General features: G+C 37.4%; 2 protein-coding genes and 1 long non-coding RNA gene across 12 annotated transcripts in view; 1 reads left to right on the top strand and 2 right to left on the bottom strand.

Annotated features, from left to right (window-relative positions):
- FYB2 (FYN binding protein 2) overlaps window positions 1-4,733 on the top strand; it is a 125,732-nt gene extending 120,999 nt beyond the window's left edge. Inside the window, 4 exon segments of the mRNA XM_027059078.2 lie at window positions 92-173; window positions 2,986-3,142; window positions 3,248-3,281; window positions 3,526-4,733. Coding sequence (XP_026914879.2) covers window positions 92-173; window positions 2,986-3,142; window positions 3,248-3,281; window positions 3,526-3,547 — 295 coding nt within the window. The 3' untranslated portion in view covers window positions 3,548-4,733.
- A 3,172-nt stretch (window positions 4,734-7,905) lies between these two features.
- Window positions 7,906-14,772, bottom strand: LOC128313877 (uncharacterized). Its single transcript, XR_008294914.1, has 2 exons — window positions 9,566-14,772; window positions 7,906-9,535 (listed from the first exon to the last, which is right to left on the bottom strand). It is a non-coding gene; the product is annotated as an uncharacterized LOC128313877 (long non-coding RNA).
- A 170-nt stretch (window positions 14,773-14,942) lies between these two features.
- The window catches only part of PRKAA2 (protein kinase AMP-activated catalytic subunit alpha 2), a 77,435-nt gene continuing 64,706 nt past the window's right edge, over window positions 14,943-27,671 (bottom strand). For 8 of the 10 annotated variants that reach the window (XM_027059079.2, XM_027059081.2, XM_053214115.1 and 5 more), the window contains 3 exons: window positions 18,165-18,669; window positions 16,596-16,722; window positions 14,943-15,343 (listed from right to left, as the gene is read on the bottom strand). In XM_027059079.2, the coding sequence (XP_026914880.1) occupies window positions 15,105-15,343; window positions 16,596-16,722; window positions 18,165-18,669 (871 nt within the window). In that variant the 3' untranslated portion in view covers window positions 14,943-15,104. Of the gene's footprint in view, window positions 15,344-16,507; window positions 16,723-18,164; window positions 18,670-27,671 lie in introns of those variants that run through there. The other 2 variants (XR_008294904.1, XM_053214119.1) reach the window with 2 other exon arrangements.

Here is a 27,671-nt window from a genome sequence, read left to right as displayed (position 1 = left end):
AGTAGAATGAGTTTATAGATTTGGAAACTTAAGCGTTTTATTATGGTACATTCAACCCTATCTGCGTATTTCTTGCCCCTTAATCTCCTAGAAATTTCTTTAGAAGCAAGAAGCAAAACTTAGAAAAGATCAGAATGGAAAAAGAAGAAAAACGTTTTAGAGAACAATTTGAGGTATGTTCTCCTCTGAAGGTAATTATTAATTTAAAGTAGAAATTCCTAGCCTTTAATATTGTTAAAGATTCTACAAGAGTTTTGCACCTCTGCCTCTGGGGTAGATACGATCCACTACTGATAACTGCTATTTCCTGATGCATTTCTATATGATCATGCCTTGTACATGCTAGCCTCCCAGAAAAATTCCTGAGTTATTCTTTAAGGCTCTGTTCACATGTTACCCACTCTGCCTAACAGCCTGTGTATGTGTGTGTATTCTGAACTAAACTCGAGTCCTCACTGAAGGGGAGATTTTGTCTCATTCCTTGCTTCCCAGGTCCTCACATACCTGGATACAGCATTCACTGAATGACTGAATGATTAGATAAACAAATGAATAGCTGAATGAGTGAATGAAGGAAGCAGTATCTAAGGCTCCTTGACTTTTTCTGTCATTAAGAATCCATGGAGGATTTCCTGAATTCCAAGGTTCAAACGGTTCTCCCTTCTGATTTCATATACTGTCACCAGGAGATTGTTTTAATTTAAGAAATATGAATAGCCTCCCAGGTCCCAGATCCTGGATTGAGAATGTGGCATCCTGCTCATAAAACTTGTCCAAGTCACTACTAATCCCCATTCCCAAATGGATAAAGGTGAGGCTTCCTATAATGGCATAGAAAGCTCTTCATGTCATACCTTTGCTTGTCTTTCTGGTTTTATTTCCTGCCATTCTTTATTTACCTTGTACTTCATGCTTTGGCAACAAACGATGCATAGTTCTGTCCTCAATCACCTGTCCTACTGTTCCCTTCCTCTAGGCATTTGCTTGTTCCGTTCCAACTGTCTGGTACATTCTTGTTACTTTTCGCCATCTGACTAGCTCTTACTCATTTATCAGCCTCCAGTTAACTCATCTTCTCTCCTCCAGGAAGACCGACCCACACTTGCTCATTAAGGAAATTACTCTTCCTCTATACACCTCTGTATTTGAGCTTATTACATTATTGCAATTAGGTGTTCACCAATTAACCGATGAGCTCTTAGAGGACAGAGTTATCTTTATATCCATGTGTGGAACAGAATAAAATTACCTTTATAAATGTCCAAAAATGTTTTTGGACTGGATAAAAAAGGGAATATACATGACTCCCTCATAATCATTCATAACTCCTGCTTTTTTAATAGAGTGTGCGCAAGTGGGAAAGAGGGGCAGAGTGGGGAAGAGAGAGTCTTGAGCAGACTTCACCCTCAGTGTGGAGCCTGACCCAGGGCTCAATCCCATGAGGTGAAGCAAAATCAAGAGTTGGGATGCTCAACTGACTGAGCCACCCAGGTGCCCCAGTAACTCCTGCTGTGTACCAAAGCTGATTAGAGTTATTATATCTAGAAACTGCTGTGAAATTATTTACTGCAACTGTGATGTTAGTAGTTTAGGTGAAAAACGATTGTTTCTAGCAAGTAACAATTTTTGGAAAGACCCTACATTCGGTCTAGTACTTTTCTAACTATATTTGTGACTGTCTCATATGGGACAGAAATTCCCATTGTCCCGTGTGTATGATTCTATTCTTTATTACCTGTGGTGGGTTTTCTTATATCATTAGAAAAACTATGCCATTTCAGTCATTTGTATTCAGCTAAAATCATGTAAGATTAGTGCCTCATTGGTACTATAGACTGAGGGTACAAAGGATGAATAAAACTGTCTTCCATTTTATAAGACAGTATGTTTATTAAGTACACACAAAGTGGTGCAATTAAACCAAATTACACATGGCAGTCGTGAAAGTCTCCATGTTAAGAGAAAAAGATACTGCAGTATGAAAACCCCATGAGCAACGGCCTGGAAATATAAAAGGTACATGGTATATTCAGGATCATCCTATAGCTTGATGTGGCTTCATTAACAGGGCAGAAATGGAAGCATGAGAAATGACAGTCTGCAAAGGACCCTGAATATCAAGCTGAGAAATGTGGATCTTAGTGTGCAAGTAATGAAGAATCTTTAGCACTTGACAGAAAGGAAAGTGACCTGATCAGATTTTCATGTTAAGAAATCACTGTATTCATAGTGAACAATGGCCTAGAAACCAGGGAGGAAACTATTACTTTGTTGGACAAAAGCAAAATCTATCTTGTGAATCAGATCCCATCATTTATCATCCAAATTTACATTTCTGAGAGTGGGAGGTAAGTATGTGTAGAGATATTAGGTATAAACAGACTGTCCTGAGCAGAGGGAGCTGTCCAGCCACTCTAATTTGGTGAAGCAGATGTCTGAGTCACCAGATTTCAATGCATTAGAAGGTGATGCACCTATAAATGTATAGGCTGGCTAGTTTATCACACACCTTAAGGTCAGACATTGAATTCCTCCTCCGTTTGTTTCACAAACGCCTGTCTTTTGACCACAGAAGGAGAGTGGGAATTAGCCCCCATTCCTACTACTTTATACATAAGCCCAGAGAGGAAGGGTAGAAAGAGTGCCACCTAGCAAAGCTAGGTATGTAAGAACATTATAAACTCTAAAGCGCTACACAGGTTTTTCTCTTCCCCTCTTATTTTTTAAACTTCTCCATTCCTGAGTTTGGGGGTCACTTTATTACTGGAATGGTTAACATACCTATTTCTTTACACCCATGTTAGAGAGCTCTCATCCACCAAAATTTATTCTAGTACAATTAGATAAGAGGGATGAAAATACTTTGAAAATATGATTATACCAAATTAAATGTGAGATGGTGGCATTTTACTCTTATGTCCTCCATCAATTTTGTTAGAATAAAAACTATGCACACATAGTCTGACTAGTAATTTCTTGTTTCAGTATGATAAAGAGATTACTGTCATCAACACAGCAGTGGCATGTTCCAGGAATTCAAGAAATGGAATGTTTGATTTGCCAATAACCCCTGGAGAAGAACTGCAAGTCATTGACACCACTGAAGAAAATCTAGTGATTTGTCGCAATTCTGAAGGCAAATGTAAGTTACTGGCTTATCACCCATAAAATTTCAGTCACTGTTTAAGAAAAATCTGAAAGCATTTTCTACCTCTGAGACTAGTCATAGTGATTTTTGTTTCTATAGATGGATATGTACTACTTGAACATCTAGATTTCAAGTAAGTGGTTTGATTTTATACTACAAATCATGAATCCTAAATATAAGACAGTGTTGTGTAGGTCAGTCTCAAGGAAAGACTACCCAATTTATTTAAATTCCAGAAAAGTTGTAAGGATTACTTTGGTATTTTTATGCTCTGTATAGAAGTCTGATAACAGGAAACGCAATAATAGTCTCTTGCAAACTGGGTAAGAAATCTACCACTCACTACTCCACGGGCCTCTACCTTTCTGTTTTCTCAGGCATCAAGGTTGGTCGCCTTAGGAAGATGAAGCTCCAGGGGCAGGGGCTCCACTAGGAAGGACTAATCTGAGACCTTAGTTCTGCCTCACCTGTTTCAGTTCACAGGTCAATTGGGATGGTGGGATCTGTGGAACTGGAGAAGAGAAAAACAAATCCTCCATATTTAGATGTTGGTTTTACTCCTAAATGGTTATCTTTCAATGTCTATTTCAGTATCTATTTCACTGCTGGCTCAAGAGAATGTGAAACTGTGTGCGTTAGCATTTGAGCACTTATTTAATGAGCCATAGCCAAAGTTAGAAATCATGCCTTATGGCACCTAGGCAGTTGTGCAGATGGTTAGTTTGCTTCTAATATTAGTATACGAGTGTTTATAATTTCTAGAAGATGTTGTGCATTTAAATTGCATGTAATTCTGAAAAATAAATAATGTAACCAAGGTCTTTTAAATACTCAGATTTAAGGTATAATCTTGAATGTAATTATGGCTCAGTCTTTAGAAAAAAAAAAAATCAAGGTAAAAGTGTCCTTCTGCTTTATCAGAAAACCACAATCAGACAAATGCTATTCAATATTGGCTTCCTTTGGGAACAGAATGCTAAAAAGCAATTTATTCCTAAAGAAAGAGCCTAAATTAACACAATTTTATATAGATATGCTGTCAGTTTAAAACATCCTGTCATCCAAGTAAGAAAAATAATTCTATGCCTAAATACCTATTCAAATAGAATTAATGTTATTTACAGTTCCACTTTCTTTGTTTTTACGTGATGTGCACTGCCTGTCCATGAGATAAATTGTACATAGGCATACAGCTGTTTTAAGCGGGTTCTTCAGCCCTGAACAACAGAACAATTCTGCTCAATTGTTTAGACAGGCTGAGTCTAGTCTTCAAGGGTGTAATGGAATTTGTCTCATGACCTAATTCTTTATACTGTGAAACTATTTTTTTAAGCTTCTAGGTTCTTTTATCTTCTTTCTCATGTTCCAAATGGCACTCACCAACAAAGGCCAAGCATAAAAAGTATCCATTAGAGGAAAGGGGAATGTGGCGGCAGGGCAGGAATACTCTAGGCTTACCTCCTCCCATGAATGCAACTGGGTAACTATCAAATCATCCTAAATACCCCAGAAATCAATCTGAAGACTGGCAGAACAAACTCCCCAACTAAAGGTGGAGAAGAGGCCACATCAAAGAAGGTGGGAAGGGCCAGACACAAATGGATTGCGGTCGCTACAGTGGGTAGGGCCACCTGCAGGAATTAGCACAGTGCCACACTCACTACCTCACTTGCTGACAACACCGAGCCCCACCTCCCCGTGTTCTAGAAGAACTACTTTCCCAGTCAGCTTGCTTCAGGCCGTGCGGCCAGCTCCCTCCCCCAGGAGCCGGGCCCAAACCCCTGGCGACACCACATCTCCAGCCCATTCCAACCTGGGAGTTTTGTGTGGCCTCGGTTCCAGTGGCAGAAGATTTAGTTTAAACACACCACATTCTGGCCTGGGACACTGCCCGCAACAGGCAAAGAGCCTCTGCAGACTACTGGCCTGAAGGATAAAGCAGCCCGGGCACACACAGTACACAGCAGTGACCCTCCTGGAAGGGCACGAGAGGCCCCCTTCTTCACATAGCTATTAGGCTGAAGACCAGGAGATGTCGCAAGAATTTTTCCCAAATGAAAGAACCAAGACGAGCCACAGCTGGAAACCTAACCAAAATAGATACAAGTCACATGCCTGATGAAGCAATGATCATAAGCATACTCACGGGACTTGAGAGAAGACTGGAAGGTATCAGTGAGACCCTTAACACAGAGATAAGGAATAACACAGCAGAAATAAAGGGCTCCATCCATAGACTGGGAATACATTGCTGCTTGGATCCCCCTGAATTACAGCTACTCCATGAGAGGCCAGCACAGCCCTCTCACACACTCCAGGGAAAAGACCTATTGCCGTGGGCATTGTAGAAGATAGGCTACGTATGGCCTGTGGACAAGGAGGTGAGTGAGTGAGAGAGAGGCTGAGCAGAGACCTCTCCTCCAACAATCCTGTGCAGAAGAGTCAGAAATCATGTACCCATCTTGCCACCTCATCACACAGTCACTTGTTCTGATTCAGTGGCTCAGCTCTGAGCCTCACTTTCCTCAGTAAAACAGGGCTACTCTGTCTCCCTCTCTGCCCCTCCCTGGCTCACACGCTCTCAGAAATAAATTTTAAAAAGGCTGATAACACTCAACCTGTCTACTTCACAGTGTTATCAGGCTGTCGTATTAATACAATAATATAAATGTGTCCTAAAATCCTTAATGTGCAATACTGTGTACATATTATTTTGATACCTGGTGTTTTCTGTAGGTGGAAGATGTTAGAAACAAAAATATGGTTTTGACATTCAAATCTTAAGACTTGAAAGAATGGCTGGGATGTTCTAGGTAAATTGAATATTTTCTGTTTTTAAAATATAAACTACCACCTAATTACTATTTATTGATATGGAATATGTTTTTAGGAAGAATAACTGCTTCTATCCATAATTAATGTTATGTATCTATTTCACTAATTTCAGCCACATTTCTCCCATTCTTTAAATCACAGCATTCAAACCAAGTATCTCATTATTTATCTATGAGGTTTATTAAGGTCAACACTGTAACTAATACTTCAGTGCTATCAAAGCAGATGCCATCTGTCTCCTACAAACCCTAACCTAGCATAAAACTTCAATAGAAAGATGGACTTTTTAATTTTATATAAAGACAACAGCATCCAAAGGTACTTGACCTTAAAGGAGGCTAACATTGGCACACTCAACTTCACGTAGGGGCCAGGCCTCCAGCAACCTGTATGCCTGCCCCAACAAGACCTTCCCTTCCTCCTTTTGAGAACCTCTGAAACGCTTGCTCTTCCAAGAGGACAGAGCTTTCTCTTGACCAGGCCCTCTCCTGTACATCTTCAAAACTTTTGAAAGAATAGGAAGAGAAAAAAATGAATATATAATAACAAATTCCTAAGAAGTGCTTCTTTGGGGACAAAAGAGTAGGGATTATTTTTTTTTCACCTTCTTCAAACTTCCTACAATAAGTATCCCTACCCATGCAATTGAAGAAATAAAAACATTTTAACTAATAAAAGCAAATCTCTTTAAAGTCTGTAGAAGGCAAATTGAAATCTTACATGTTTTTCAAGCAGATTACCATACAGTATTTTTCAGATAGTTGCATTTAGAGAAGTTTGAGTGGCGACCATTTTAAGTACATAGGCTCACATCTACATTGTTCGTTTTCTACCCTACAAAGCCTTTAGTGTAAAATTCTGTTGTTTTTACACTGAGGTCCTTTCCCTTCCTATCCTATGGTTGGGGTTAGCAGATTTTTTTCCTCTGTGATTTGTATGCACTGGTGTTATTCCTGTAAAATTAAGGTCCCTAGCCAGTTGACTTTTCATCACAGGGGCCCTTAAAATAAGAAGAGGAAAGCAGAAGAGCCAGCCAGTCAGAGAAAGGTAGTGACAGAAGAGGCAGGAGAGATTCAAGCATGAACCACCACCCCCCACCCCGCCGTGGCGGGCCTTGAAGCTAAAGGGAGCCACAGGCTAGGGAATGATGGTGGCCTCTAGAAGCTGCGAATGATCCCTAGCCAATAGCCACACAAGAAATGGGATTTCAATCCCATAGCAGCATGCACCGAAATTCTGCCAACAATCTGAAGCAGCCTTGAAACAGACGATTCCCCAGAGCCCAACCCTACCAGTGCTTTTGTGACCTTGTGTCACAGCCTGTGTGACCTGAAGAAGCAACACCAAACTTCTGACGTACAGAACTGTAAGATATTAAACTGGTGTTAAGTCACTGGTTTATAATAATTTGTTATGGCATCAATAGAAAATACAGTGGCTAAAGTTAGAAACTACAATGTACAACAAAAAGTAGTACGAAATCTTCAAGGAATCACAGGCAATCTTTTCCTTCAACAGCTTTCTAACTATTAACTGATGTGTAGAATATTAGCTTAATGACTGAGCAGAAACAAAAACAGCTTTCACATTAACCAGAGACTTTAATTTGATCTTGTGAAAAAAGCTTATAAGCAATCAGGCTGCTTTTCTCTTTTGTGTTTGTTACCTGTGAATACGCACAGTGCAAATATGAATCAGGGAGAACCTAGAAGTATGAAGTGCCATGTAGTTCAAGATGACAGCTTCACCACGTGGTTACTGGAAGACAGAGCCTTCTCACTGATCATTCGACACCCACAAAAAATACCTAACAAACAAAACTGAAATTTGAATCTCTGGTTATTAAAACACAAAAGCACTCAAAGTCAGGGCTTTTTTCTTTTTCTTCCCGAAATCGTAAAAAATGATCCCAATTTCAACAGTTTTAAAAAGATTTTTTAATAGGTTACCAAGTGCTTCAACAGGTCAATGTGTCAGTCAATGGGATTTTTTTTTTTGTCTTTTTCAAAGATAGGCTAGGCAAGAATGAACACAGGATACTCTTAAAATTTTTTGGAATAATAGCAATCTTGTATTTTCTTGATTGTCATGGTCATAACCTAATGGCTATCAACTTTCAGTTTTATTTGTTGCACTTAAAACCCACTGTATGATATTTCAGCATATATGACAAAGAACACAGGAGTTCTTCTTAAAACGTTTTTTAGATTACTATGCTTAGAGGTCACAGTTCTCTAACAATTTTACATTAAACACACAAAACATTATACAGCCATACATATTTGTGAACAGTCTTGAAAGAAAGCTGTGTTTTGGTAGATTAAGGCAGATTCAGCCAACATTTTAAGAAGTTCTGAATACATGTTGCCACAAAAGACAAATTCGACATTTGAGTATTTGATATTTTCAGGAAATTTTAAGTCACTTAAAATACCATAATTTGGTATGTTGGTATAACTGTGGTCTTAAACATTTTTTCTTACCACATAAGACTTAGCTAAAATCAAGATACTCATCCCATCAGTATCAAAGATACCTATTTAAAAAAAAAAAAAAAAAAAAAAAAGGAAGGGATCCTACCTTAAATAGGATGATAAACCCTGTATTTAAGTGAGGGCCTTCAGTTTCTCACACGTCTGTGAGGTAGGTTATTGTCCACATTTTGTAGATGAGAAAACACAACCAAACCGAGAATCAGATTCCAAATTAGATTTTTGTTCTTTGCTCTGCACTATTTCTTGCCTTCACAAACATGTTAAAGGGCTGAAATATAAAGATTGCTATTAATTTTAAAAACATGAGAAAGCAGCCAACGTTTTGCCAAAGTGACTTAAAAAGTAAAGCAATGTAAAAGGAATAGAAAAATACATCCAGTGAACAGCTTCTGACAGGGGAAGGCCTGGCCACAGGAGCCTGAAAACAAACAGGCAAAAAAGCAAAGTAACCATCTGTGAAGGGCAGATGGAAGGAAAGAGGAGAGGAATTAGAAAAAAGATAGTTCAAATTTTTGACTCATTATGACTATTCCTCTAATTTGAGAAGGCACAATTAAGGTGTATTTGTTTACAACAATGGATCTAGGTCTTTTTCCATCCCGGAAAATGTCATCGATCTTGAAGAATGGCCTTTCTTTTTAACAAAACTAACTGCAAAGGCATTTTTGGCCGTGAAAAATAAATGCTTACGTTAGCAGCAAAAAATTAACTATGCAGTTCTCCTTGAAGAGAACATTCCTATTCCTTCTTGAAATTTTTAATCAACACACAGTAGTTAACCTTCAAAAAAGTCACATGTATGAACCTCCTCAAAATTCTATCTACGTTCAGAAAAATTTCCATGCTAGGATATTCTACAAATACTGAAGTTTTTGTCCTGGGAAAAAACACACTACTCTAGGGTTTCCTTAATTGCACTTTAAATGTAATTTACCTACCTTGCTTGTCCGAATCATCGTAAGCTACTTCCCTAAGAGCTAAACTGCTTTCGATAGAAACGGTAATTACTGAAAGTCACATCACAGTCATGGCCACAAGCTGGCACTGCTGTACGAGGCTGGCGGTAAACACGGACACGGGCTCCCACGGATACTAAAAGCCCACAGTCTGCTTGCTAACTTTGAGACCTAGCCTGATTCTTATCAGGTCGTGGCTGAAAAAGTTCAATTCAAACGCAAGCCAGTCTAGACTGTGAGTGCTATTATTCGTGCTATTTCTGTTCAGTGGCATCAAATGTATCACGATTATATGTGGAAGAGCTAGTAAGGATGCCAGCAACTTGTTTAAGGAACATATCTTTTGAAAGCTCACCAAACAAATTACATTTTAAAGTTCTGTAAGATCTGGGAGACTATCAAGCCCATAATTAGGTAGTCTGTGAATAGAAACATACTCTATGAAAATAGTGTTAATCATCTAAATACACATACAAAATGAAAAATTATCAACCTGTATATGAAATTTAGGGAAGCCCAATTCAGATATCAGTCAAAAACTATGATAAGTTAAGTTAGGGGCCGGGGCCAGTCTTCCTTTTTATAAAAGATTGTGCTACTTAGAATTATCTAAGTAAAATGATTCATGCCTAAAAGTTTTTCTAGTATTTTGTAAGCACCTCAATAACTCAGAAGTACTTTTAAATATCAATATGCTAATCATAAATACTTCAGATAATTTAGTTAGTACAATCAACCAGTTCAAATAATTAAACTAAGAAATATTCAATTAAGACTATTTTATGTCACTCTAAGACTCAAAAGCAATCTATCTGATTTATCTTTATTACTCAGCTACTCAGATGTTTCAGTGAGTCACCGGGTCTCCCCTGGAGGCAGGTGGCATACACAGAGCCATGATCATCGCTGAATACATGTATGGCATTAAAGCTTTCTGAAGGGCTCTGTGGTCCTGCTTCCTCATCTGGAAAATGGTTACCTCGCAAGGTTACTGTAATGTACTAAATAAGTTAATAGATATGGTCTGGGGATCTAAAAGTCACTATAAAAATGTTTGGAACACTTCCAACACTTCAAATTAGTCATATTTTGCTTATGCTAAGTGCATATGATGTTTGGTTTTCTGTATGATTTTTGCCATTTGTATTCCAGAGGGCAGTTATATTAATTTTTTTTTTCAAGTATTTACCTTTAAAATGATTCACGGAACAAATACAGAACATTCACACTATAAAACCCCTAAATATATACAAAGGGAACACTAACACAAATCACATAAAAAAAAGGCAGAGACAGAACTTTAAAGCTCAAAGGTACCTCAGAGGCCTTTTAGTCTTTTCCTCCCACTTTAGAGGCTACAAACTGAGGTCAACATAGGTGTGACTTACTAACATTGCACATATCCCTCATCCAGAGTTTCTAATAGAGCCTCTGAGAATTATTAAAATAAATTACATTCCCCATTTAAAAAGCCACAGAGTGACAGAATGACCAGGTAAAGAAATGCCAGAATGAAAAGGTGGAGTTCTTTAAACACGAAAACGGACAAAACTGTGAAGATGTTTAGCATTTAGATATTGAGATTTCACAGCCATTACCAGGATTTAAATTCTTAACCAGTGAATAGACAAAGATACAGTGTCCATGGTAGGCACATTCTAAGCTTTTCTACTTTATAAATGGAAGATACAGTGCTTATATTAACTGCGCATACTGCACATTAGAAGCAACAAATTCAAACAGTCAAAAAACCTGTAACTTTTTTTTATGATTATTTTCTCAATTATGTCTCATCTACTATAAAAAACCAGTTTATGTTCCCTGAGTACAAACTGGCTAGAGAATAAGAAAAAGCAAGCCCACAATTATGTGACTATTACGGGAACCCTATTTGCAGAAAATGGAGAATTGTCTGTACTACATACAGCCAATTTCCTGACACAGAAATACCATTACTTCTGATTAATTTAGGCTCCTATATTCTTCTTATATTTGGCTAATATCAAGGAACGCAAACACTTGAGGTTACAAAAGTGTCTCAAAAGTCTGTTGTTCAAAACAAAAACCCAACTTCAAATAGTTTGCCTACCTCCCTATTCAATCCAAGATGTTATCTGGTTCCTACCTTAAAAGATAACAGCAATCAGATCCAAATATGATGTCCTATATAAAAGTATTTACAAAATGTTCACTGACTACACATTTGGAAATTGAGAATCAATGTCTTGAACTCACCGCCCACAGAGCCATAAGCTCTAGTCTCTTAGGCCTTTAGCCACTAGTCTCTTAGGCCTTTTCTTTTACAAGTAATCTTGTTTAAGGTTTTTTAGCTATCAGCTCAACACAACACAGAATAAATTCTGCTCCCAAACAGTTACCACAACCTGATTTAAGAAGATCAAGGTGCTATGAAACACATCCCACACACACACACACACACAATTCTGTTTAGTCCAGCATTTATCCACAGGTTAAAATGAAATTTTTCTGATTTTGAACCATATTCTCTCCAACAACTGATGAGAAAAGAGATCTTAATTCTATTCTTAACTACTCTAATTATAGCAACCTGGGACAAAGTATTTTCCCAAGTTGCCTTTTCCCAAAGGATATTAAGTTTAAAATATAGTTAATTTGGGCAAAGCAGGGTTAAAGTTAAATGGTTTTCCTTTTTTTCACTGAAGGACGGTTCAGAGTCTTTAATGTTCATAATCTCTTGTCATCCTCAAGCAGGAGAGGAACATGTAACATTTTCCAAATTTGCTCAATGGACTCGTTTTTCAGCAGACCACCTCAAGGGAATCCGTTTGGGAGTGCTATTGTAGAACTTATGGAGTCCATTTCCATGATGTGACTAAGTCTTTGTGACCTAATAATAGAAGCTCTCCTCCAGAATCTTTTTTTTTAATGTTTATTTTTGAGAGAGAGAGAGAGAGAGAGAGAGAGAGAGCGCACTTGGGGGAGGGGCAGAGAGAGAGGGAGACACAGAATCCAAAGCAGGCTCCAGGCTCTGAGCTGTCAGCATAGAGCCTGACGAGGGCTTGAACCCATGAACTGTGAGATCATGACCTGCGCTGAAGTCAGATGCTTAACTGACTGAGCCACCCAGGCGTCCCTCTCCTCCAGAATCTTAACTGGAAATTCCTCCTATCCAAGATCTAACTACCACATACCACAGCTACAGTTAACCAGCTTACAAGACTGAAATGTGGGAATTTAGCAACTGATTCTTTCCCTCTTCTAATTAGCAACAAAAGCTTCCTAGGACAATGTTCTAGCCCCTTTTATAGAAGCTGGACTGAGCCCCCTGCGATCTTCTCTATACAAAGCAATTTACTACACCTTCTAGATTCACAGAGTAGCTGTACTTTAAAATTTAAGCATACAACAACCCAAACTGCAACCCTGGTTCTCCTAAAATTCAACAGGTAACCATCAGAGTGTGAAAATAGTAAATATTTTAAATTCTCAATAAACATGATAAACATCCATATAAAATAATTTTGATGTAAGTTTTTAATATCTGACTTACAGAGCTAAAATGCCACTGTAGTCCTTGCTGCTGCTTTTCCACCTTCAAAATTATTAGAGATTTTGTCCCTGGGGATAGGACTCCTCAGATTAACTCCTTATTTCTAAGGTCACCCATTCATAGTCAAGCAAATATTATGAGGCGGTCCTGTTTTTCCCAAAAGAGGTATTTACACATGTAGAGAGGCCAAAATTATGCCCTAAGCAAAATACACAGCCAGACTGCTTTCCCTGTAAAAACAACTACAGAAAGTACCCTTTGACGCCACTAGATGGCAGTCTTTCAAAGGCTTAAACTTAAAACAGTTTAATGTAAACCCACCCCTCTTTCCTAAACTGGTGAACAGATTCCTTTCAATATTAAGTCAGATTTAAAAGTTCTTAACACCATTTTTAAAAAGTCCTATAAACCAATATGATGTGACACACTACAAACTCCTGACTCAAAACTACTTAAAGACAGACATGCTGATCTTCCATAAACACAAGAGGGACTTATCCTAACATTTTCATTTGCTTCTTGGTAGAAAACATCATTTTTGGCAAAGAGAAACTTGGTTTTCAAGAGCTTAATCTGTTCTGGGGTAAGTCAGGTGAATGAGAGTGTTAATTACAACACATTAAACAAATGAATAGATAAATACAAATTAGATAAATTACACATAATTTAAAAATTAAATACTTTCGCTAAAACAATATAAGCAATGAGCTATTATTATCTACTGTGCTGTATATAGATAGGTTTCTTTTCAAACTTTAAAAAATAAAACCTGCACAAGGCAAAACAAAGAAAATGTTTGGTTTTCCTTTAAAAGCACTGGTGTGTGAATACATATTTGTATATATGTAAACAACACACATTTATTCGAGAGTTTTTTTGTTTTTGTTTTTTTTTAAATGTTTAAGGCTTCCCTACCAAAACAGCCTCAACAGTCAAGGTCAGAGACTATTAAGCTTTGGAAGTACACAAAAGCCCTTAGGGCCAGAACAGTGTTTTCAAACTGGATGGCTAGAACCAAGATAGAGAACACAGAAAGGGAACCAGAAAAAAGCTAAGTCAATCAGCCACTAAGGATCAAACAACGAAGACAATGGTGGTAGGAAGGTTAGGGAGGGGAACAGCTGCTATGACAAATTTGAACTTCAAATGAAGAATGAGCATTGTGGGATACAACAGGACAGACACAAAACTCTCCACCACATACATTAAATCAAAGATAAGAGTTCTCTTTTAAGGGACTGTTGATATTTTGCTTTGTTTCATTTAACTGTCTACTTTATCATGCTTAGTGAAATACAAAAATAAATAGAGCCAAAAATAATTTGAGAAAGGTACTTTTGAAGGCATGTTTTAAAATGATGTTAAGGTTTTTCTAAAAATGATATAACATTTATGAAAAACACAAAAGTTGCTGCCATTCTGGATGTTCCAATACTGAGTAGAACACTGAAGGCTCTTAAGATAATTATTCAAGGATATCTCCCAGCCAGTAGCTGATTATAGCTGTTTTTAAGGAACCTGGAAAAACCAGTTACCTGTTTCAGGACCACAGCCCTTCTGTTAAACAATAGGCAGTATCTGCAAACACTAAAGCTACTAGAAGAACTGGGCTTCTGAAATTTGGGGGACAAGCCTTTAAGATTTCAACATTTAAATACTAATTTACTAATGGCCGTATTATTTTTTTTAATCTTCTTGTGCAAGAGAACGGGATGCATCAACACAACTTAAAGCCTGCTTCACTTTTTAGGAAGCAAACTGGATTTACCTACATTAAATAGTAGAGCAAAGAGGTGTTGCCAAACTATCCTTTGATGAGACGGTTCACCGGTGAAGGTGCATTAATCATCTGTAGTGAACTCACAATTTTAAATTAACAATCTTCACCGACATTCACCTACTAAAGATACTGCCTATGAATTCATCATAGGCAAAACAGAATTACAGATGTCTACAGGTAAATAAAATGTCAGACGTTTTTGTTTTCAGTAATGTCAATGGCATTGAGTGTCCCCTGGAAATATTCATGACTCTCGATCAGTATTCCAGAGGATGTGATACCCATAAGTAAAATAATGATTTTAAGAATATATCTGATTTTCACAGTGCAATAACAAAGACAAACTAGAGAAACATCATCAACGGGCCAAAGTAGTGATCAGACTAGCACACATTTCAAAAAAATCCATGGTGTGACTGCCTAGGCGAGGTGAAACAGAAGACAGTGTGCTTCCTGTCAAGGAGCCAGTAAGAGAGCCAGAGAGTGAATGACTCTCTGCTGTTACAGAATCAAAACTTGATCTGGGTCTGTGTAAGCCAGCAGCGGAACAGGAACGCTGAGGTGTTGACGAACCAGACCTCTGCTCCACCACCTCATCTGAAATGAACCAAAGAAGAGCAAATTACATGAAAGGTGTACTTGTCTGAGACCTTCCCCTGAAGATGCTACATTCAGAACATTGAGTAAACACATCTGAACAAGCGCAACTTAATGGATGTCATGTTTCAGAGTTCGGGGAGCAGGGGTGGCAATACCCCTTTCCTCCCACTGTCACAAGACCTCACTAACCAATCACAACACTGACACGGTCAAAATGTCACCCCTAAATCCTTCTCAGTATAGTATTTGGCATCAGCCTTGAAATCAAACTGATAACCAATAGGAAGGAAGCACATCCTTGGAGGATTATTTTCTTGCAACATACCAACAAAAGGTATCACTAAAAAAAAAAAAAAAAGTTGCCATTCTGCACATTCAGTGCACACTGCAATTGATTGCCTGGAGGAGGGGCAAGGAAAATCTTGTTAAAAGTGAAGACTTCCAATTTCCCAGGACTCACCTCTAGAGATTCTGATTTGGTAGATACGGGGGTAGTTCCCAAGTATTTGCATTGCAGTAAGAATGCTGGGTAATTCTGATAATGGTGGTCAGGGACGAAATAAATACTGCTATCGTTGGTGGTAGTTCAAGAACGAAATTTAACTATTCTGTTGAAAACAACCTCCCCAACTCTGAACTCAGTTCTACTCTTGTCCATTCGGCACCTAACCCATGGCTTACTGTTTTTATCCCACTTGGCCCTCTGAACTCAACAACCCCATTCGGTTCGTGAAGGTTTGACTTCTGTCACATTAAGTACTTAGACACAACCCAGACCACCTCCCAATTCCTTCGTCTCCTGGACATCTGGGGCAGACCAAATGGGCTGACTCCAAGCAAAGGCCCATTTGGCCAACCAGGATGAGGGAAGTTGATAAATAGGCAAGTTTAGCTATTACAACCCTAATGGTAATAACATATGAATGGAGAAATGTGACAAAGAACCTGACAACATCAGCCAAGTTTAGGTAAAAATTACTTCCCTGTAATTCCTTACTTTGCTCCCAAAGCCAGCACTTTAAATGACTTTTTTATGCTAAGGAGGCACTTCTTTTGAAGAGGTGCTGGATTAGAGATATTCCACATGTCTTCGATCCTTTTCATTTCACTTACATTTTTAGTTAACTCTAGATTACTAAAATACCAGTACAGAAGACCTACCCACCATGTCTTTGAGATGATTTTAACATCTTGTCAACTAGCGCCAAGTTTTATCTTCTCAGAGCTCATGCCTGCATAGCTTCCTTACCATCAATGCTTTTAAAGTCCAAAAGATAGCTTCTGTTGTCAACCAGGTAAAGCTGTAAGCTCATTTTCACATAATTGCCAGTCACTGGATTTTTCCTTCTTACACGAAGATGGTATGCATTCACTACCTAAAATGGGAAATCTTTTTTTAAGGAAAAATGTTAAAAATAACAAACTACAAAATATCTTCCTATTCTTATTGCAAATAGCCACGACTGATAGAGGTGGGGTAGAAAAGGAATTCCTGAATGACCTTTTTTTTAAAATATATATTACATAACAGCTTCACATTGACTTAATCTCTACTGATAGTACTGTGTGTGCAGAGCAACTGAAACCTAAAGGGAACGCAGGGATTATAGAGTGTCTTAGCCCTCATTCTAGATATGCCTCCACTCTAACACATCAACAGTAATTCTGGTTACCCAGCCTCAATTTGAATACTTCTCCCTATTAATATGGAGTAGAAGGAATAAAAAAGAACCAATATGTTAATGGTTTGCATTCAGCAGTATAAATAGGTACTGTCACAGAATTTAAGTATTGCAATAATCCTGTGAAGAAGTATTATTTGCCTTTGGAAGATAAGACAACTGCAGCTCAGAAAAAAGATGATCCTGGGTTTTCAAAACATCTGTCAAGTTAGTTCAAACTTTTTTTCAGTATGGAATTTTAAAGACATTAATGTCTCTCTTTTCACTGAATTGCTTCAGAAATGTTTTTAAATGATTTTAATGAAATATTATTTTGTTTATTCATTTCATGTACCAATAAAATGAAAAGGACTGATTTTTCAAACATGTCAAATGAATATATGCATGGTGTATTTGAATGTTTTTCTTCTTCCTTTAAAAATACATTCACAGCTTTCAAGAAAGGAACAAGAGTGAAAAAGGATATCTGAGATGGGGGAAAAAATGCTTTTCCTTCCACCTATACTCAAATAGAATCATAATGAATTTGAGCACTAATTTGAAAAAAGGAAAACTGGGGGCTGAGAGTAAGAAAAACATACCATAACTAAGGATTAAAAGCACTATACAAATAAAAGAGATCTTCTCAACCTAGAGAAAAATATTTGTTGACTGAAGAAATTTATCCTGATGGTATCATCTGTATTGACCACTAGCTGCTATAGTTAGTGGGAAAAAGAAGAAATGAGAACAAAAAGTTAAACATAGCATCGTTGAAGACACATGACTTTTTATTGCTATGATGCAGGCGAAAACAGATGGACAATTTTCTCAGGCGATTTCAGGTTGATGACGTTCTCTTTCTTGGCCAAGAATGCTAGTCGCTAATTCAAAAATATCAGAGGTCCCCAGCATCGACAACTCTTCATCCTTAAACTTTAGTTTTGAATGTACATGGTACATTAATGAGGAAAATGGGGTTTATCATCCAGAAGCAAGATGACCACAAAATTTGTATCTAAATCAAAATTTCTATTGACCCTAAGAACTCAGTAGTTCAGAACAGCTTACTATACAAAAACACAAACATAAAAAGCAAACAAAAACCAAAAAAACAAACCTTTTACAAATGATCTTAATATACTGCCATCTCCTACCTTCCATTCAAAATCCAGCTGCTTCATAGCTCGGTAGACTTCGGCCATAATGTCATATGGTTTGCTTTGACTTCTGATTCCAAGATGCCACTTGGCTTTTTTCACAGCTAAAGATTTGGGCTTAGTTGTATTCAGCGCATCCAATGGACATCTTGCTTTAGGGCTGTCTGCTATAAGAGGTGGCATCCTTTCTGGATGAGGCTTCAGGCCTGGGGGAATATGCATGGTACTATCATCCATAAAAGAACCAGTTGGGGGACTAGAGGCGAGGTAGAACTCACTGGCTTGGTTCATTATTCTCCGATTGTCAATGATAAGATGATAAGCCACTGCAAGCTGGTCTTGAGGGTCACCACTATATAAACTGTTCATTACTTCTGATTCTGTACACTCAAATTTTTCACACACTTCTTTCACAGCCTCATCATCAATGACGTTAGCATCATAGGAGGGGTCTTCAGGAAATAAGTAACTGGGCAAATCTTGTTTAAACCATTCATGCTCTCTAGGAAAAATACCACAATACACTATTGTAAGAACATGCTTTGGCAAGTTCCAAGTAATTTATACACGGGGCAATACAATATAACAGAATCAGGAAGACCTGTTCTCTGTGTGACCCTGGCTAAGTTAATTAACCCCCACCCTTGAATAGCTATGGCTATTCAGGCTTAGGTATTTGGCTGAAATTTTCTCAGAGCCTGTCACTTCAAAGGAAACTGGCAGTGTTGCCAATGATAAAGTTCAAGCTTTAAAGCAAAGTTTTAGAATTTTATACAATTTGTATCTGCCTCTACTGGTTTGACAGCTTCCTAGGAAAGACTTTGCTGGTAACTTTATAGTGGTAACAATGAAAATGATTTCTAATATTGTATAATGAACATGTCACCATTTGGAAAATCTTTCTAACTCAATAACCCAGTATTTTCAAAATGACCAACACATGAGGTTACAAAATCATACAAGGATAAAACATCCACAGAACACAAAAGCAACCTGTTAATTTTAATGTAATATAGAACAAAAGTAGGCTGATACCTTTTCTCATTTGATATTGTAACTAACACGTTAAGCTTTGGCTTAATACCAAGAAGAATATCACAACCGTCTAAAAGACTATTAAAAATGTGCTTCCCCTTCCAACCACTTACTTGATGTCAGATTTTCTTCATAGACTGCAACTAACATACAACACATTGCAACAGACTGAATGAAGACAGAGACAGAAGAACCTAGCCACTGTTTCTGATTAAGCCCAACACTTAAGAGAATCTGAAAATGTAAAATAATGCCACTCTTGTTACCATTTTCTTTTTGGTTATTTTTCAGAAAAGATATTTATTTAGATTAACATGATTAACATGTAGTAGCTTTAGTGTTATTTTTAAGTCAATTAAATGTTTTTTTAAGTTTCTCAGATATTGACATAACCTGCATTAAAAACACAACTTTTTAGAATTCTCAATTTTAAGACTGTAAAGGAATACTAAAACCAAAAAATTTGATGATCACTCTCCTAAATTTTATTTTCTCACACTTCTGGGCCTTTGTACATAATGTTACTGTAACCATCCTAGAATATCCCATCCCTTTTCATCCAACTAACATGTACTATTCCTTTGAGACTGCACAAGTATTACTATTGGTAGAACTGGGCACCCCCTAAGCTAAATTCAGATCAATATATATTTTACTTGAATGCCTTGTATTGACTGATTGTTTCATTTATGAATATTAACTAAGGGTATACAATGATGGGGCACCTGGGTGGCTCAGTTGGTCAAGCATCTGACTCTTGATTTCGGCTTAGGTCACGGTCTCACAGTTTGTGGGTTTGAGCTCCATGCTAACCGAACAGAGCTTACTGGGGATTCTCTGTCCCCCTCTCTCTCTTTCTCTGCCCCTCCCCTGCTAACACTCTCTCTCTCTCTCTCTCTCTCTCTCTAAATAAGTAAACATTTAAAAAAAATTTTAGGGGTGCTTGGGTGGCTTAGTTGGTTGGGCGTCCGACTTCAGCTTAGACCACAATCTCACGGCTTGTGAGCTTGAGCCCGGCGTCGGGCTCTGGGCTGACAGCTCAGAGCCTGGAGCCTGCTTCAGTTTCTGTGTCTCCCTCTCTCTCTGCCCCTCCCCGACTTGTTCTCATTCTAAGATAAACATTAAAATTTTTTTTTAATAAATAAATAAAAATAAGTTTTAAGGTTATCCTATGGCAAAAGGACTCTCATCCTCACAGAGATTATATTCTAGCTGAATACAGATAAAATATTCACAAAAATAAATATACAGTTACAAATACACAAACATGAAAATCCTGTGATAAAGATTCTAGGTGGAAAGCACAGTGTAAAATAAGAATGTAAAAATCACAACGGGATGCATGTAATTAGGGAAGCTACTCTGAGTGGTATTTAAGCAGATAACAGAATGATTAGAAATCAGCTAAGCAAAGAGCTACGAACAGGTATTCCCAGGAAAAGAAACAATATATGTAAAGACCGAGACAAGAAACAGCTGTGCCATGTTCAAGGCGCAGGAGGGCTGAGGCCACTGCCATGAAAACATGAGTTGCAGGTTAGAGGGTCAAAACATACCAGATATTTCTGACAGCTGTAGGCTGTAAGAAAGATTTTGGGCCGAGAACGTATGCCTGATGAAAATCACTGAAAGAATTGAGAGAGACAGGGATGACAGTGACATGACCTAATCTGCATTCTATAAAGATCATTCTGCTTGTGATATAGAAATTGAATTGAAAAGACAAAAATAATGATGTTGATGATGGCGTGCCAGGCCCCGAGGGTGATCCAAAGATGAATCTTCTATAGCCTCTAGTAGATCTTTGTATTTAACACTCACACTTTCTTATAGGTGTTGATTTTTTTTCTGAATCTTACCCACTAAACTCAGAGCTCCTTGAAACAGGGATCATGCCTTATTTAGCTATATTCCATTACCCAATACAGTGTAAACAAATGCTCAGTAAATGCAAAATAAATAAATGATGAATACATTAAGTATGAAAACCGAAATGAATTCATTAATGTGTTTGTTTCCTGTATCAGACTAAGTACCCAAGGCTTAATAATAAAAATGTGAGATGTTAATTTTTTTCAAAGGAAAGAGAACATAAGAAATTATATGTCTAACATTTTTAAAACATCAATGACAAATAGGGAAGATGAGCGCTTTTGAATGAACTCCAAAAATTCACTCTTCCATACAGGCATTAAGATTACTAGCAAAAATTATCAAAGTCGACTTTTCCAGTACTCTGGAAATTAACCAAAAGTCTGCAAAAACCTTACAAGTATTTACTCAGGAAAACAGCTGAGTAAAAACAGTGAGATGTGGGACATTTTAAACTGCCCTATATCCATCTTCCTTTCCCCCATTTTCCATGGTAGCCTTGAAAACCAACAGCATCACAATCATGGTAGCCCAGAAAACTGGCAGCCTAGCAACCACTAAGGGGAAAAAGGTTTGGAATTAGAGCAGAATAGGTTTAGAATTCTCCAAAGTCCTAGCCCCACAGAACTGTCACTATTTGACATGTCTTGCAGTTCCCTGAAAATCTCCACTTTGCAAGCCTGGTCTTGATCCGACCTGATTCAGAGCTCCCTCACTGCAAACAGCCTTCTCCCCAGGACACTTGTCAAAAACAACCAATGGCAACTGTCTCACATCCCTGCTGCCTAAAGAGGCAATAAGAGTTGGAGCAAGTAAGAAGCTAACCAAAAACCTTAAAATGAAAACTTCAGGAATAAGGGTTCCACTGGGATCTTTGAAATACTGTAATACATTCCTGGGACTAAAGAAGGCCATGTACATATGCAGGGCTGTACGCATGCCCAAGAAAGACCCTAATTCCTAATTAGTGGCTCACTTGGAGCCTCGATGCTGACAGAGAGTAAAGCCTAAAGCCGGGTTAACGAGCTTCTCGTTGGAGCAATGAAGACATGCACACGGAGTCTCTCAGCAAAGGCTGGGAGACTTGTTAGATCAAGACATTCAACGGAAGCTCTAATAATTAGCTGACCATTAAGCTAACCAAGCAGAGATTTCAGGGGTCAACCATGACAAAGAATAAAAAATTTATGGAATTAGTTCAATAAAATCACTCAACAAGAAGAGCAGCAACAACATACAAGAATTACAAACTCTAGGCATACACCCACAAGAAATGGAAACGTGTGACCATAAAACACTTGTACACAGATGTGCATGGCAACGTTATTCTTAAGAGCCAAAAAGTGGAAACAATTCAAGTATCCACTAACTGATGGATGGATAAACAAAATGTAGTATATCTATACAATGGAGTATTGTTCAAGGAAAAAAAGGAATGAAGAACTGATAGATGCTACATCATGAATGAACCTTGAAAACATTATGCTATGTGAATGTAGCAAGACTCAAAAGGCTACATGCTCTATGATTCTGTGTATATGAAACTTCCAAAATAGGCAAATAGGTAAAGGCAGAAAGTAGATTACTGGCTTCCAAGGGATAAAAGGAGGGGAAAACATGTAATGACTGTTAAAGGGTATAGAGTTTCTTTTAGGGAATTAGAAAATGGTGATGACTCTACAACTTGGCGAAAACACTGAGAACCACTGAATTACAGAATTTAAAGGAGCAAACTTATGCTATATGAATTACACTAATAAAATAAATAAATGCTTAAAAATAATAACTAGAGAAATAATGTACATTTTTAATTTTTTTTTTTGATACTTATTTATTTTTGAGAGACAGATCATGGGTCAGGGAGGGGCAGAGAGAGGGAGGGAGACACAGAATCCAAAGCAGGCTCTAGGCTCTGAGTGGTCGGCACAGAGCCCGACATGGGGCTCAAACCCACGGACCACAACATCATGACCTGAGCTAAAGTCCGACGCTTAACTGACTGAGCCACTCAGGTGTCCCCACATTTTTTTTTAATTCATTCATTTAGACAAAGGACCATAATTCTTTACCATAAGAAAACTGCCAGTTAAAAAGTCATACTCCCAGTTTTTGATTTTCAGGAGTCAATTCCTGAATTAACTCTATCAATGGAACCAGTAACCAGAATGTTTATGAGGGTTCGCCCGAGACAAAATCAGTTCATTTCCCATGGGTTACTACTGCACAGCCATCAGAAATTAAGTCTTTCTATCACTATTATCTGATACCCAATTTTGATACATGACTTAACACTAAATGAGTTATGGAGACACATGAAAATGAAAACACAACCATCTAAAATCTCTGAGATGCAGTGAAAGCAATTCTAAGAGGGAAATATATAGCAACACAGGCCTACCTCAGTAACTAAGAAAATAAATAAATACACACTCAGATAAACAATCTAACGTTCCTCCTAAAGGAACCAGAAAAAGAAGAACAAAGTCTAAGGTGAGTTAGAGCATATAATAAAGATAAGATTAGAAATAAATGACATAAGGACTACAAAACAATAGAAAAAAAATAAATGAAATCAAGAGCTGGTTCTTTGAAATGATAAATAAAATTGATAAACCCTTAGCCAGACTCATAAGGAAAAAAAAAGGCCCAAATAAAATCAGAAACAAAAGAGAAGGACTACCAACTGACACCACAGAAATATAAGGAATTATAAGAGAATATTACACCAACTTATATGCCAACAAATTGGATAACCTAGAAAAAATGGATAAATTCATAGAAAGATACAATCTTCCAAAACTAAATCAGGATGAAATAGAAAACCTAAACAAACCAAACAAATATATAAGACTGAATTCATAATCAAAAACTACCAAAAAATAAAAGTCCAGTATCAGATGGATTCTATAAAACATTTAAAGAAGAGTTAATACCTATTCTCCTCAAACTATTCCAAAAAATAGAAGAGGAAGGAAAGCTTCCAAATACATTCTACAAGGCCAGCATTACCCTGATACCAAAACCACACAAACAGAAAACTAACAGCCAATATCCCTGATGAACACAGACATATAAATCTTAATAAACAGCAAACCACATTTAACAACACATTAAAAGGATCACTCACCACAATCAAGTGGGATTTATTCTGGGGGATGCAAGGATGTTTCATTATTTGTAAATCAATCACCCAAATACATGACATCAACAAAACAAAGAATAAAAATCAAATGATCATCTCATTTGACAAAATTCAGTATCTGTTCATGATTAAAAAAAAAAAACCAACAAAGTGGGTTCAAAAGGAATAGATCCCAACATGATAAAAAGCTATATATGAAAAACCCACTGCTAACATCATACTCAATGGTGAAAAACCAAGAGCTTCCCCCCTAAGATCAGGAACAAGACAAGGATGTCTACTCTTACCACTTTTATTCAACATAGTACTGGACATCCTAACTATAGCAATCAGACAAGAAATGGAAATAAAAGGGATCCATAATGGTAAAGATATCAAACTGTCACTATTTGCAGATGACATGGGAGTAACATTAAAAAATCCTAAAGACTCCAACAAAAAACTACTAGAATAAATCAGTGAAACTGCAGATAATAGAAATCAGTCACATTTCTACACACTAATAATAAAGTACTAGAAAGAGAAATTAAGAAAACAATTCCATTTACAACTGCACCAGAAATAATAAAATACCTATGAATAAATTTAACCAAGGAAGTGAAAGACCATGCTCATAGACTGGAAGAATGAAAAAAAAAATTTTTTTTTTATTTAGTTGCTTTGAGAGAGAGAGAACGTGTGCACACACCCATGAGCAGGAAAGGGCAGAAAGAGAGGGAGAGAGAGAGAATCCCAAGCAGGCTCTGCACTGTCAGCAGATCTCATGATCCATGAGATCATGACCTGAATCAAGATCAAGAGTCAGATGCTTAACTGAGTCACCCAGATGCCCCAGAATGAATATTGTTAAAATGTCCATACTACCCAAAGCAATCTACAGATTAAAATACCAACAGCATTTCTCACAGAACTAGAACAATCTTAAAATTTGTGTGCAACTATAAAAGACCTCAAATAGCCAAAGCAATGTTGAGAAAGAAAAATAAAGCTGGAAGTATCACAATCCCAGATTTCAAGATATACTATAAAGCAAGAGTGATCAGAACAGTATGGTACTGGCACAAAAAGAGGCACACATATCAATGGAACAGAATAGAGAGCCCAGAAACAAACCTATGCTTACATGGTGTATTACTCTACAACAAAGGAGGCAAGAATATATAACGAGGAAAAGACATTCTCTTCAATAAATGGTGCTGGGAAAACTGGACACCTACATGTAAAAGAATGGAACTGGACCACTTTCTAACACCATATACAAAAATAAACTCAAAATGGATTAAAAACCTAAATGTGAGATCTGAAACCATGAAATTCCTAGAGGCAAACACAGGCAATAATGTCTCTGGCACTGGCCAAAACAACATTTTTCTAGATATGTTTCCTAAGGCAAGGGAAACAAAAGCAAAAATAAACTACTGGGACTACATCAAATAAAAAGCTTTTGCACAGTGGAAGAAACCATCAACAAAACACGAAGGCAACCTACCAAATGGGAGAAGATACTTGCAAATTATATAGCCAATAAAGGGTTAATATTCAAACTTTATAAAGAACTTATACAACACAACACCAAAAAACAAAAAATGAAAAACAAAACAAAAAAAACAAAAACAAAACAAACCAAAACAAAAACCAATCAATTAAAAAATAGGCAGAGGACCTGAATAGACATTTTACCAAAGAAGACATAGAGATGGCCAATAGACACATGAAAAGATGCTCAACCTCTGTAATCAGGGAAACCACAATCAAAACCACAACGAGATATCACCTTACAACAGAGTAGCAAAAATTAAAAGATAAGAAACAGTAAATGTTGGCAAGGCTTCAGAGAAAAAAGAACCCTTATACACTGCTGCTGGGAATATAAACTGGTATAGCCACTGTGAAAAACAGAACAGAGGTTCTTCAAAAAATTTAAAATACAGGGGCACCTGGGAGGCTCAGTCAGTTAAGTGTCCAACTCTTGGTTTTGGCTCAAGTCATGATCTCATGGTTCATGGGTTTGAGCCCCACATTGGGCCTGCACTGTCAGTGTGTAGCCTGTTTGGGATTTTTCTGTCCCTCTCTTTCCCCGCATGCATGTGAGGTTATTATCTCAAAGGAACTTTAAAAGAAAGTTAAAACAGAAATACCATAAGATCCAATAATTTCAGTACTGGGTATTTACCTAGAGAAAACAAAACCACTAATTCAAAAAATATATAAGCACTCCTATGTTTACTGCAGCATTATTTACAATAGCCAAGATATGGAACCATCTAAGTATCAACAGACAAATGGATAAAGGACATGGGGTATATGTGTACAATGGAGTATTACACCGCCTTAAAAAAGGATGATATTGTGCCATTTGCAACAAAATGAATGGACTAAGTGAAGTAAATCTGAGAAAAATAAATACATGATTTCACTCATAAGTGGAATCTAAAAAAGGAAATGAATAAACAAATTTTAAAAAGCAGAATCAGACCAATAAATAGAGAAGAGACAGCTGCCAGGGAAGGGGGGGTGGTGGTAGGGGGTATGGGCAAAGTGAAAAGGCAAGAGGGGGACGCAGGCTTCCAGTTAAGGAATGAACACATCACAGCAATAAAAGGCACAGCACAGGGAATATAGTCAATGATGCTGTAATAGCATTCTATGATAACACGGCAGCTACGCTTGTGGTGAGCATAGCATAACATATAGAGAAGCTGAATCACTATGTTGTTTACCTAAGACTAATGTAACAGTGTGTGTCAACCATACTCAAAAATATTTTTTATTTTTATTTTTTTTAATTTTTTTAACGTTTATTTATTTTTGAGACAGAGAGAGACAGAGCATGAGCAGGGGAAGGGCAGAGCAAGAGGGAGACACAGAATCTGAAACAGGCTCCAGGCTCCGAGCTGTCAGCACAGAGCCCGATGCGGGGCTCGAACTCACGGACCGTGAGATCATGACCTGATCCGAAGGCGGATGCCCAACCGACTGAGCCACCCAGGCGCCTCTCAAAAATATTTTTTAAAAGGAGACCAAATGAGTTATAAAGAATATCAAATTTTAGAAATTTCACAATGTGTCCAAATTTCTTCAACTGCAGCTAAAAGGTTCCTACATATTAACACCGTGTGCTGGACATCGTTCTAAAAGCTTTAATTATATTGGGTTGAATGTCTGCAGTTTCTGATATTCAGCTCTTTTTAGACCTACGGAAAAAATTCACATGGCTCAACCTAAGACTTTCCTCCCACCAAATCCACTATATATGATGTAACAAAAGCACAGAAAGAATAAGTAGTATGCTGGTAGTTAGTAAACAGAATAATTAGGATTAATACTAAAACAGTTGAACTTCAGACCCTTCACTTTTAATCACGTTGTATGAACTGTTATTATTAATTATTAGTAATAAGAGTAATACTAAGCTTAAGGCACTTGGGAGAATACAAAAATGTTATTTCATGAAG

Source organism: Acinonyx jubatus, chromosome C1, assembly GCF_027475565.1.
Source record: "Acinonyx jubatus isolate Ajub_Pintada_27869175 chromosome C1, VMU_Ajub_asm_v1.0, whole genome shotgun sequence".
In the NCBI taxonomy this organism is placed as follows: Eukaryota; Metazoa; Chordata; class Mammalia; order Carnivora; family Felidae; genus Acinonyx; species Acinonyx jubatus.
The sequence above is the reverse complement of the archived record's forward strand: the minus strand, read 5'-3'. Positions and strand labels throughout refer to the sequence as shown.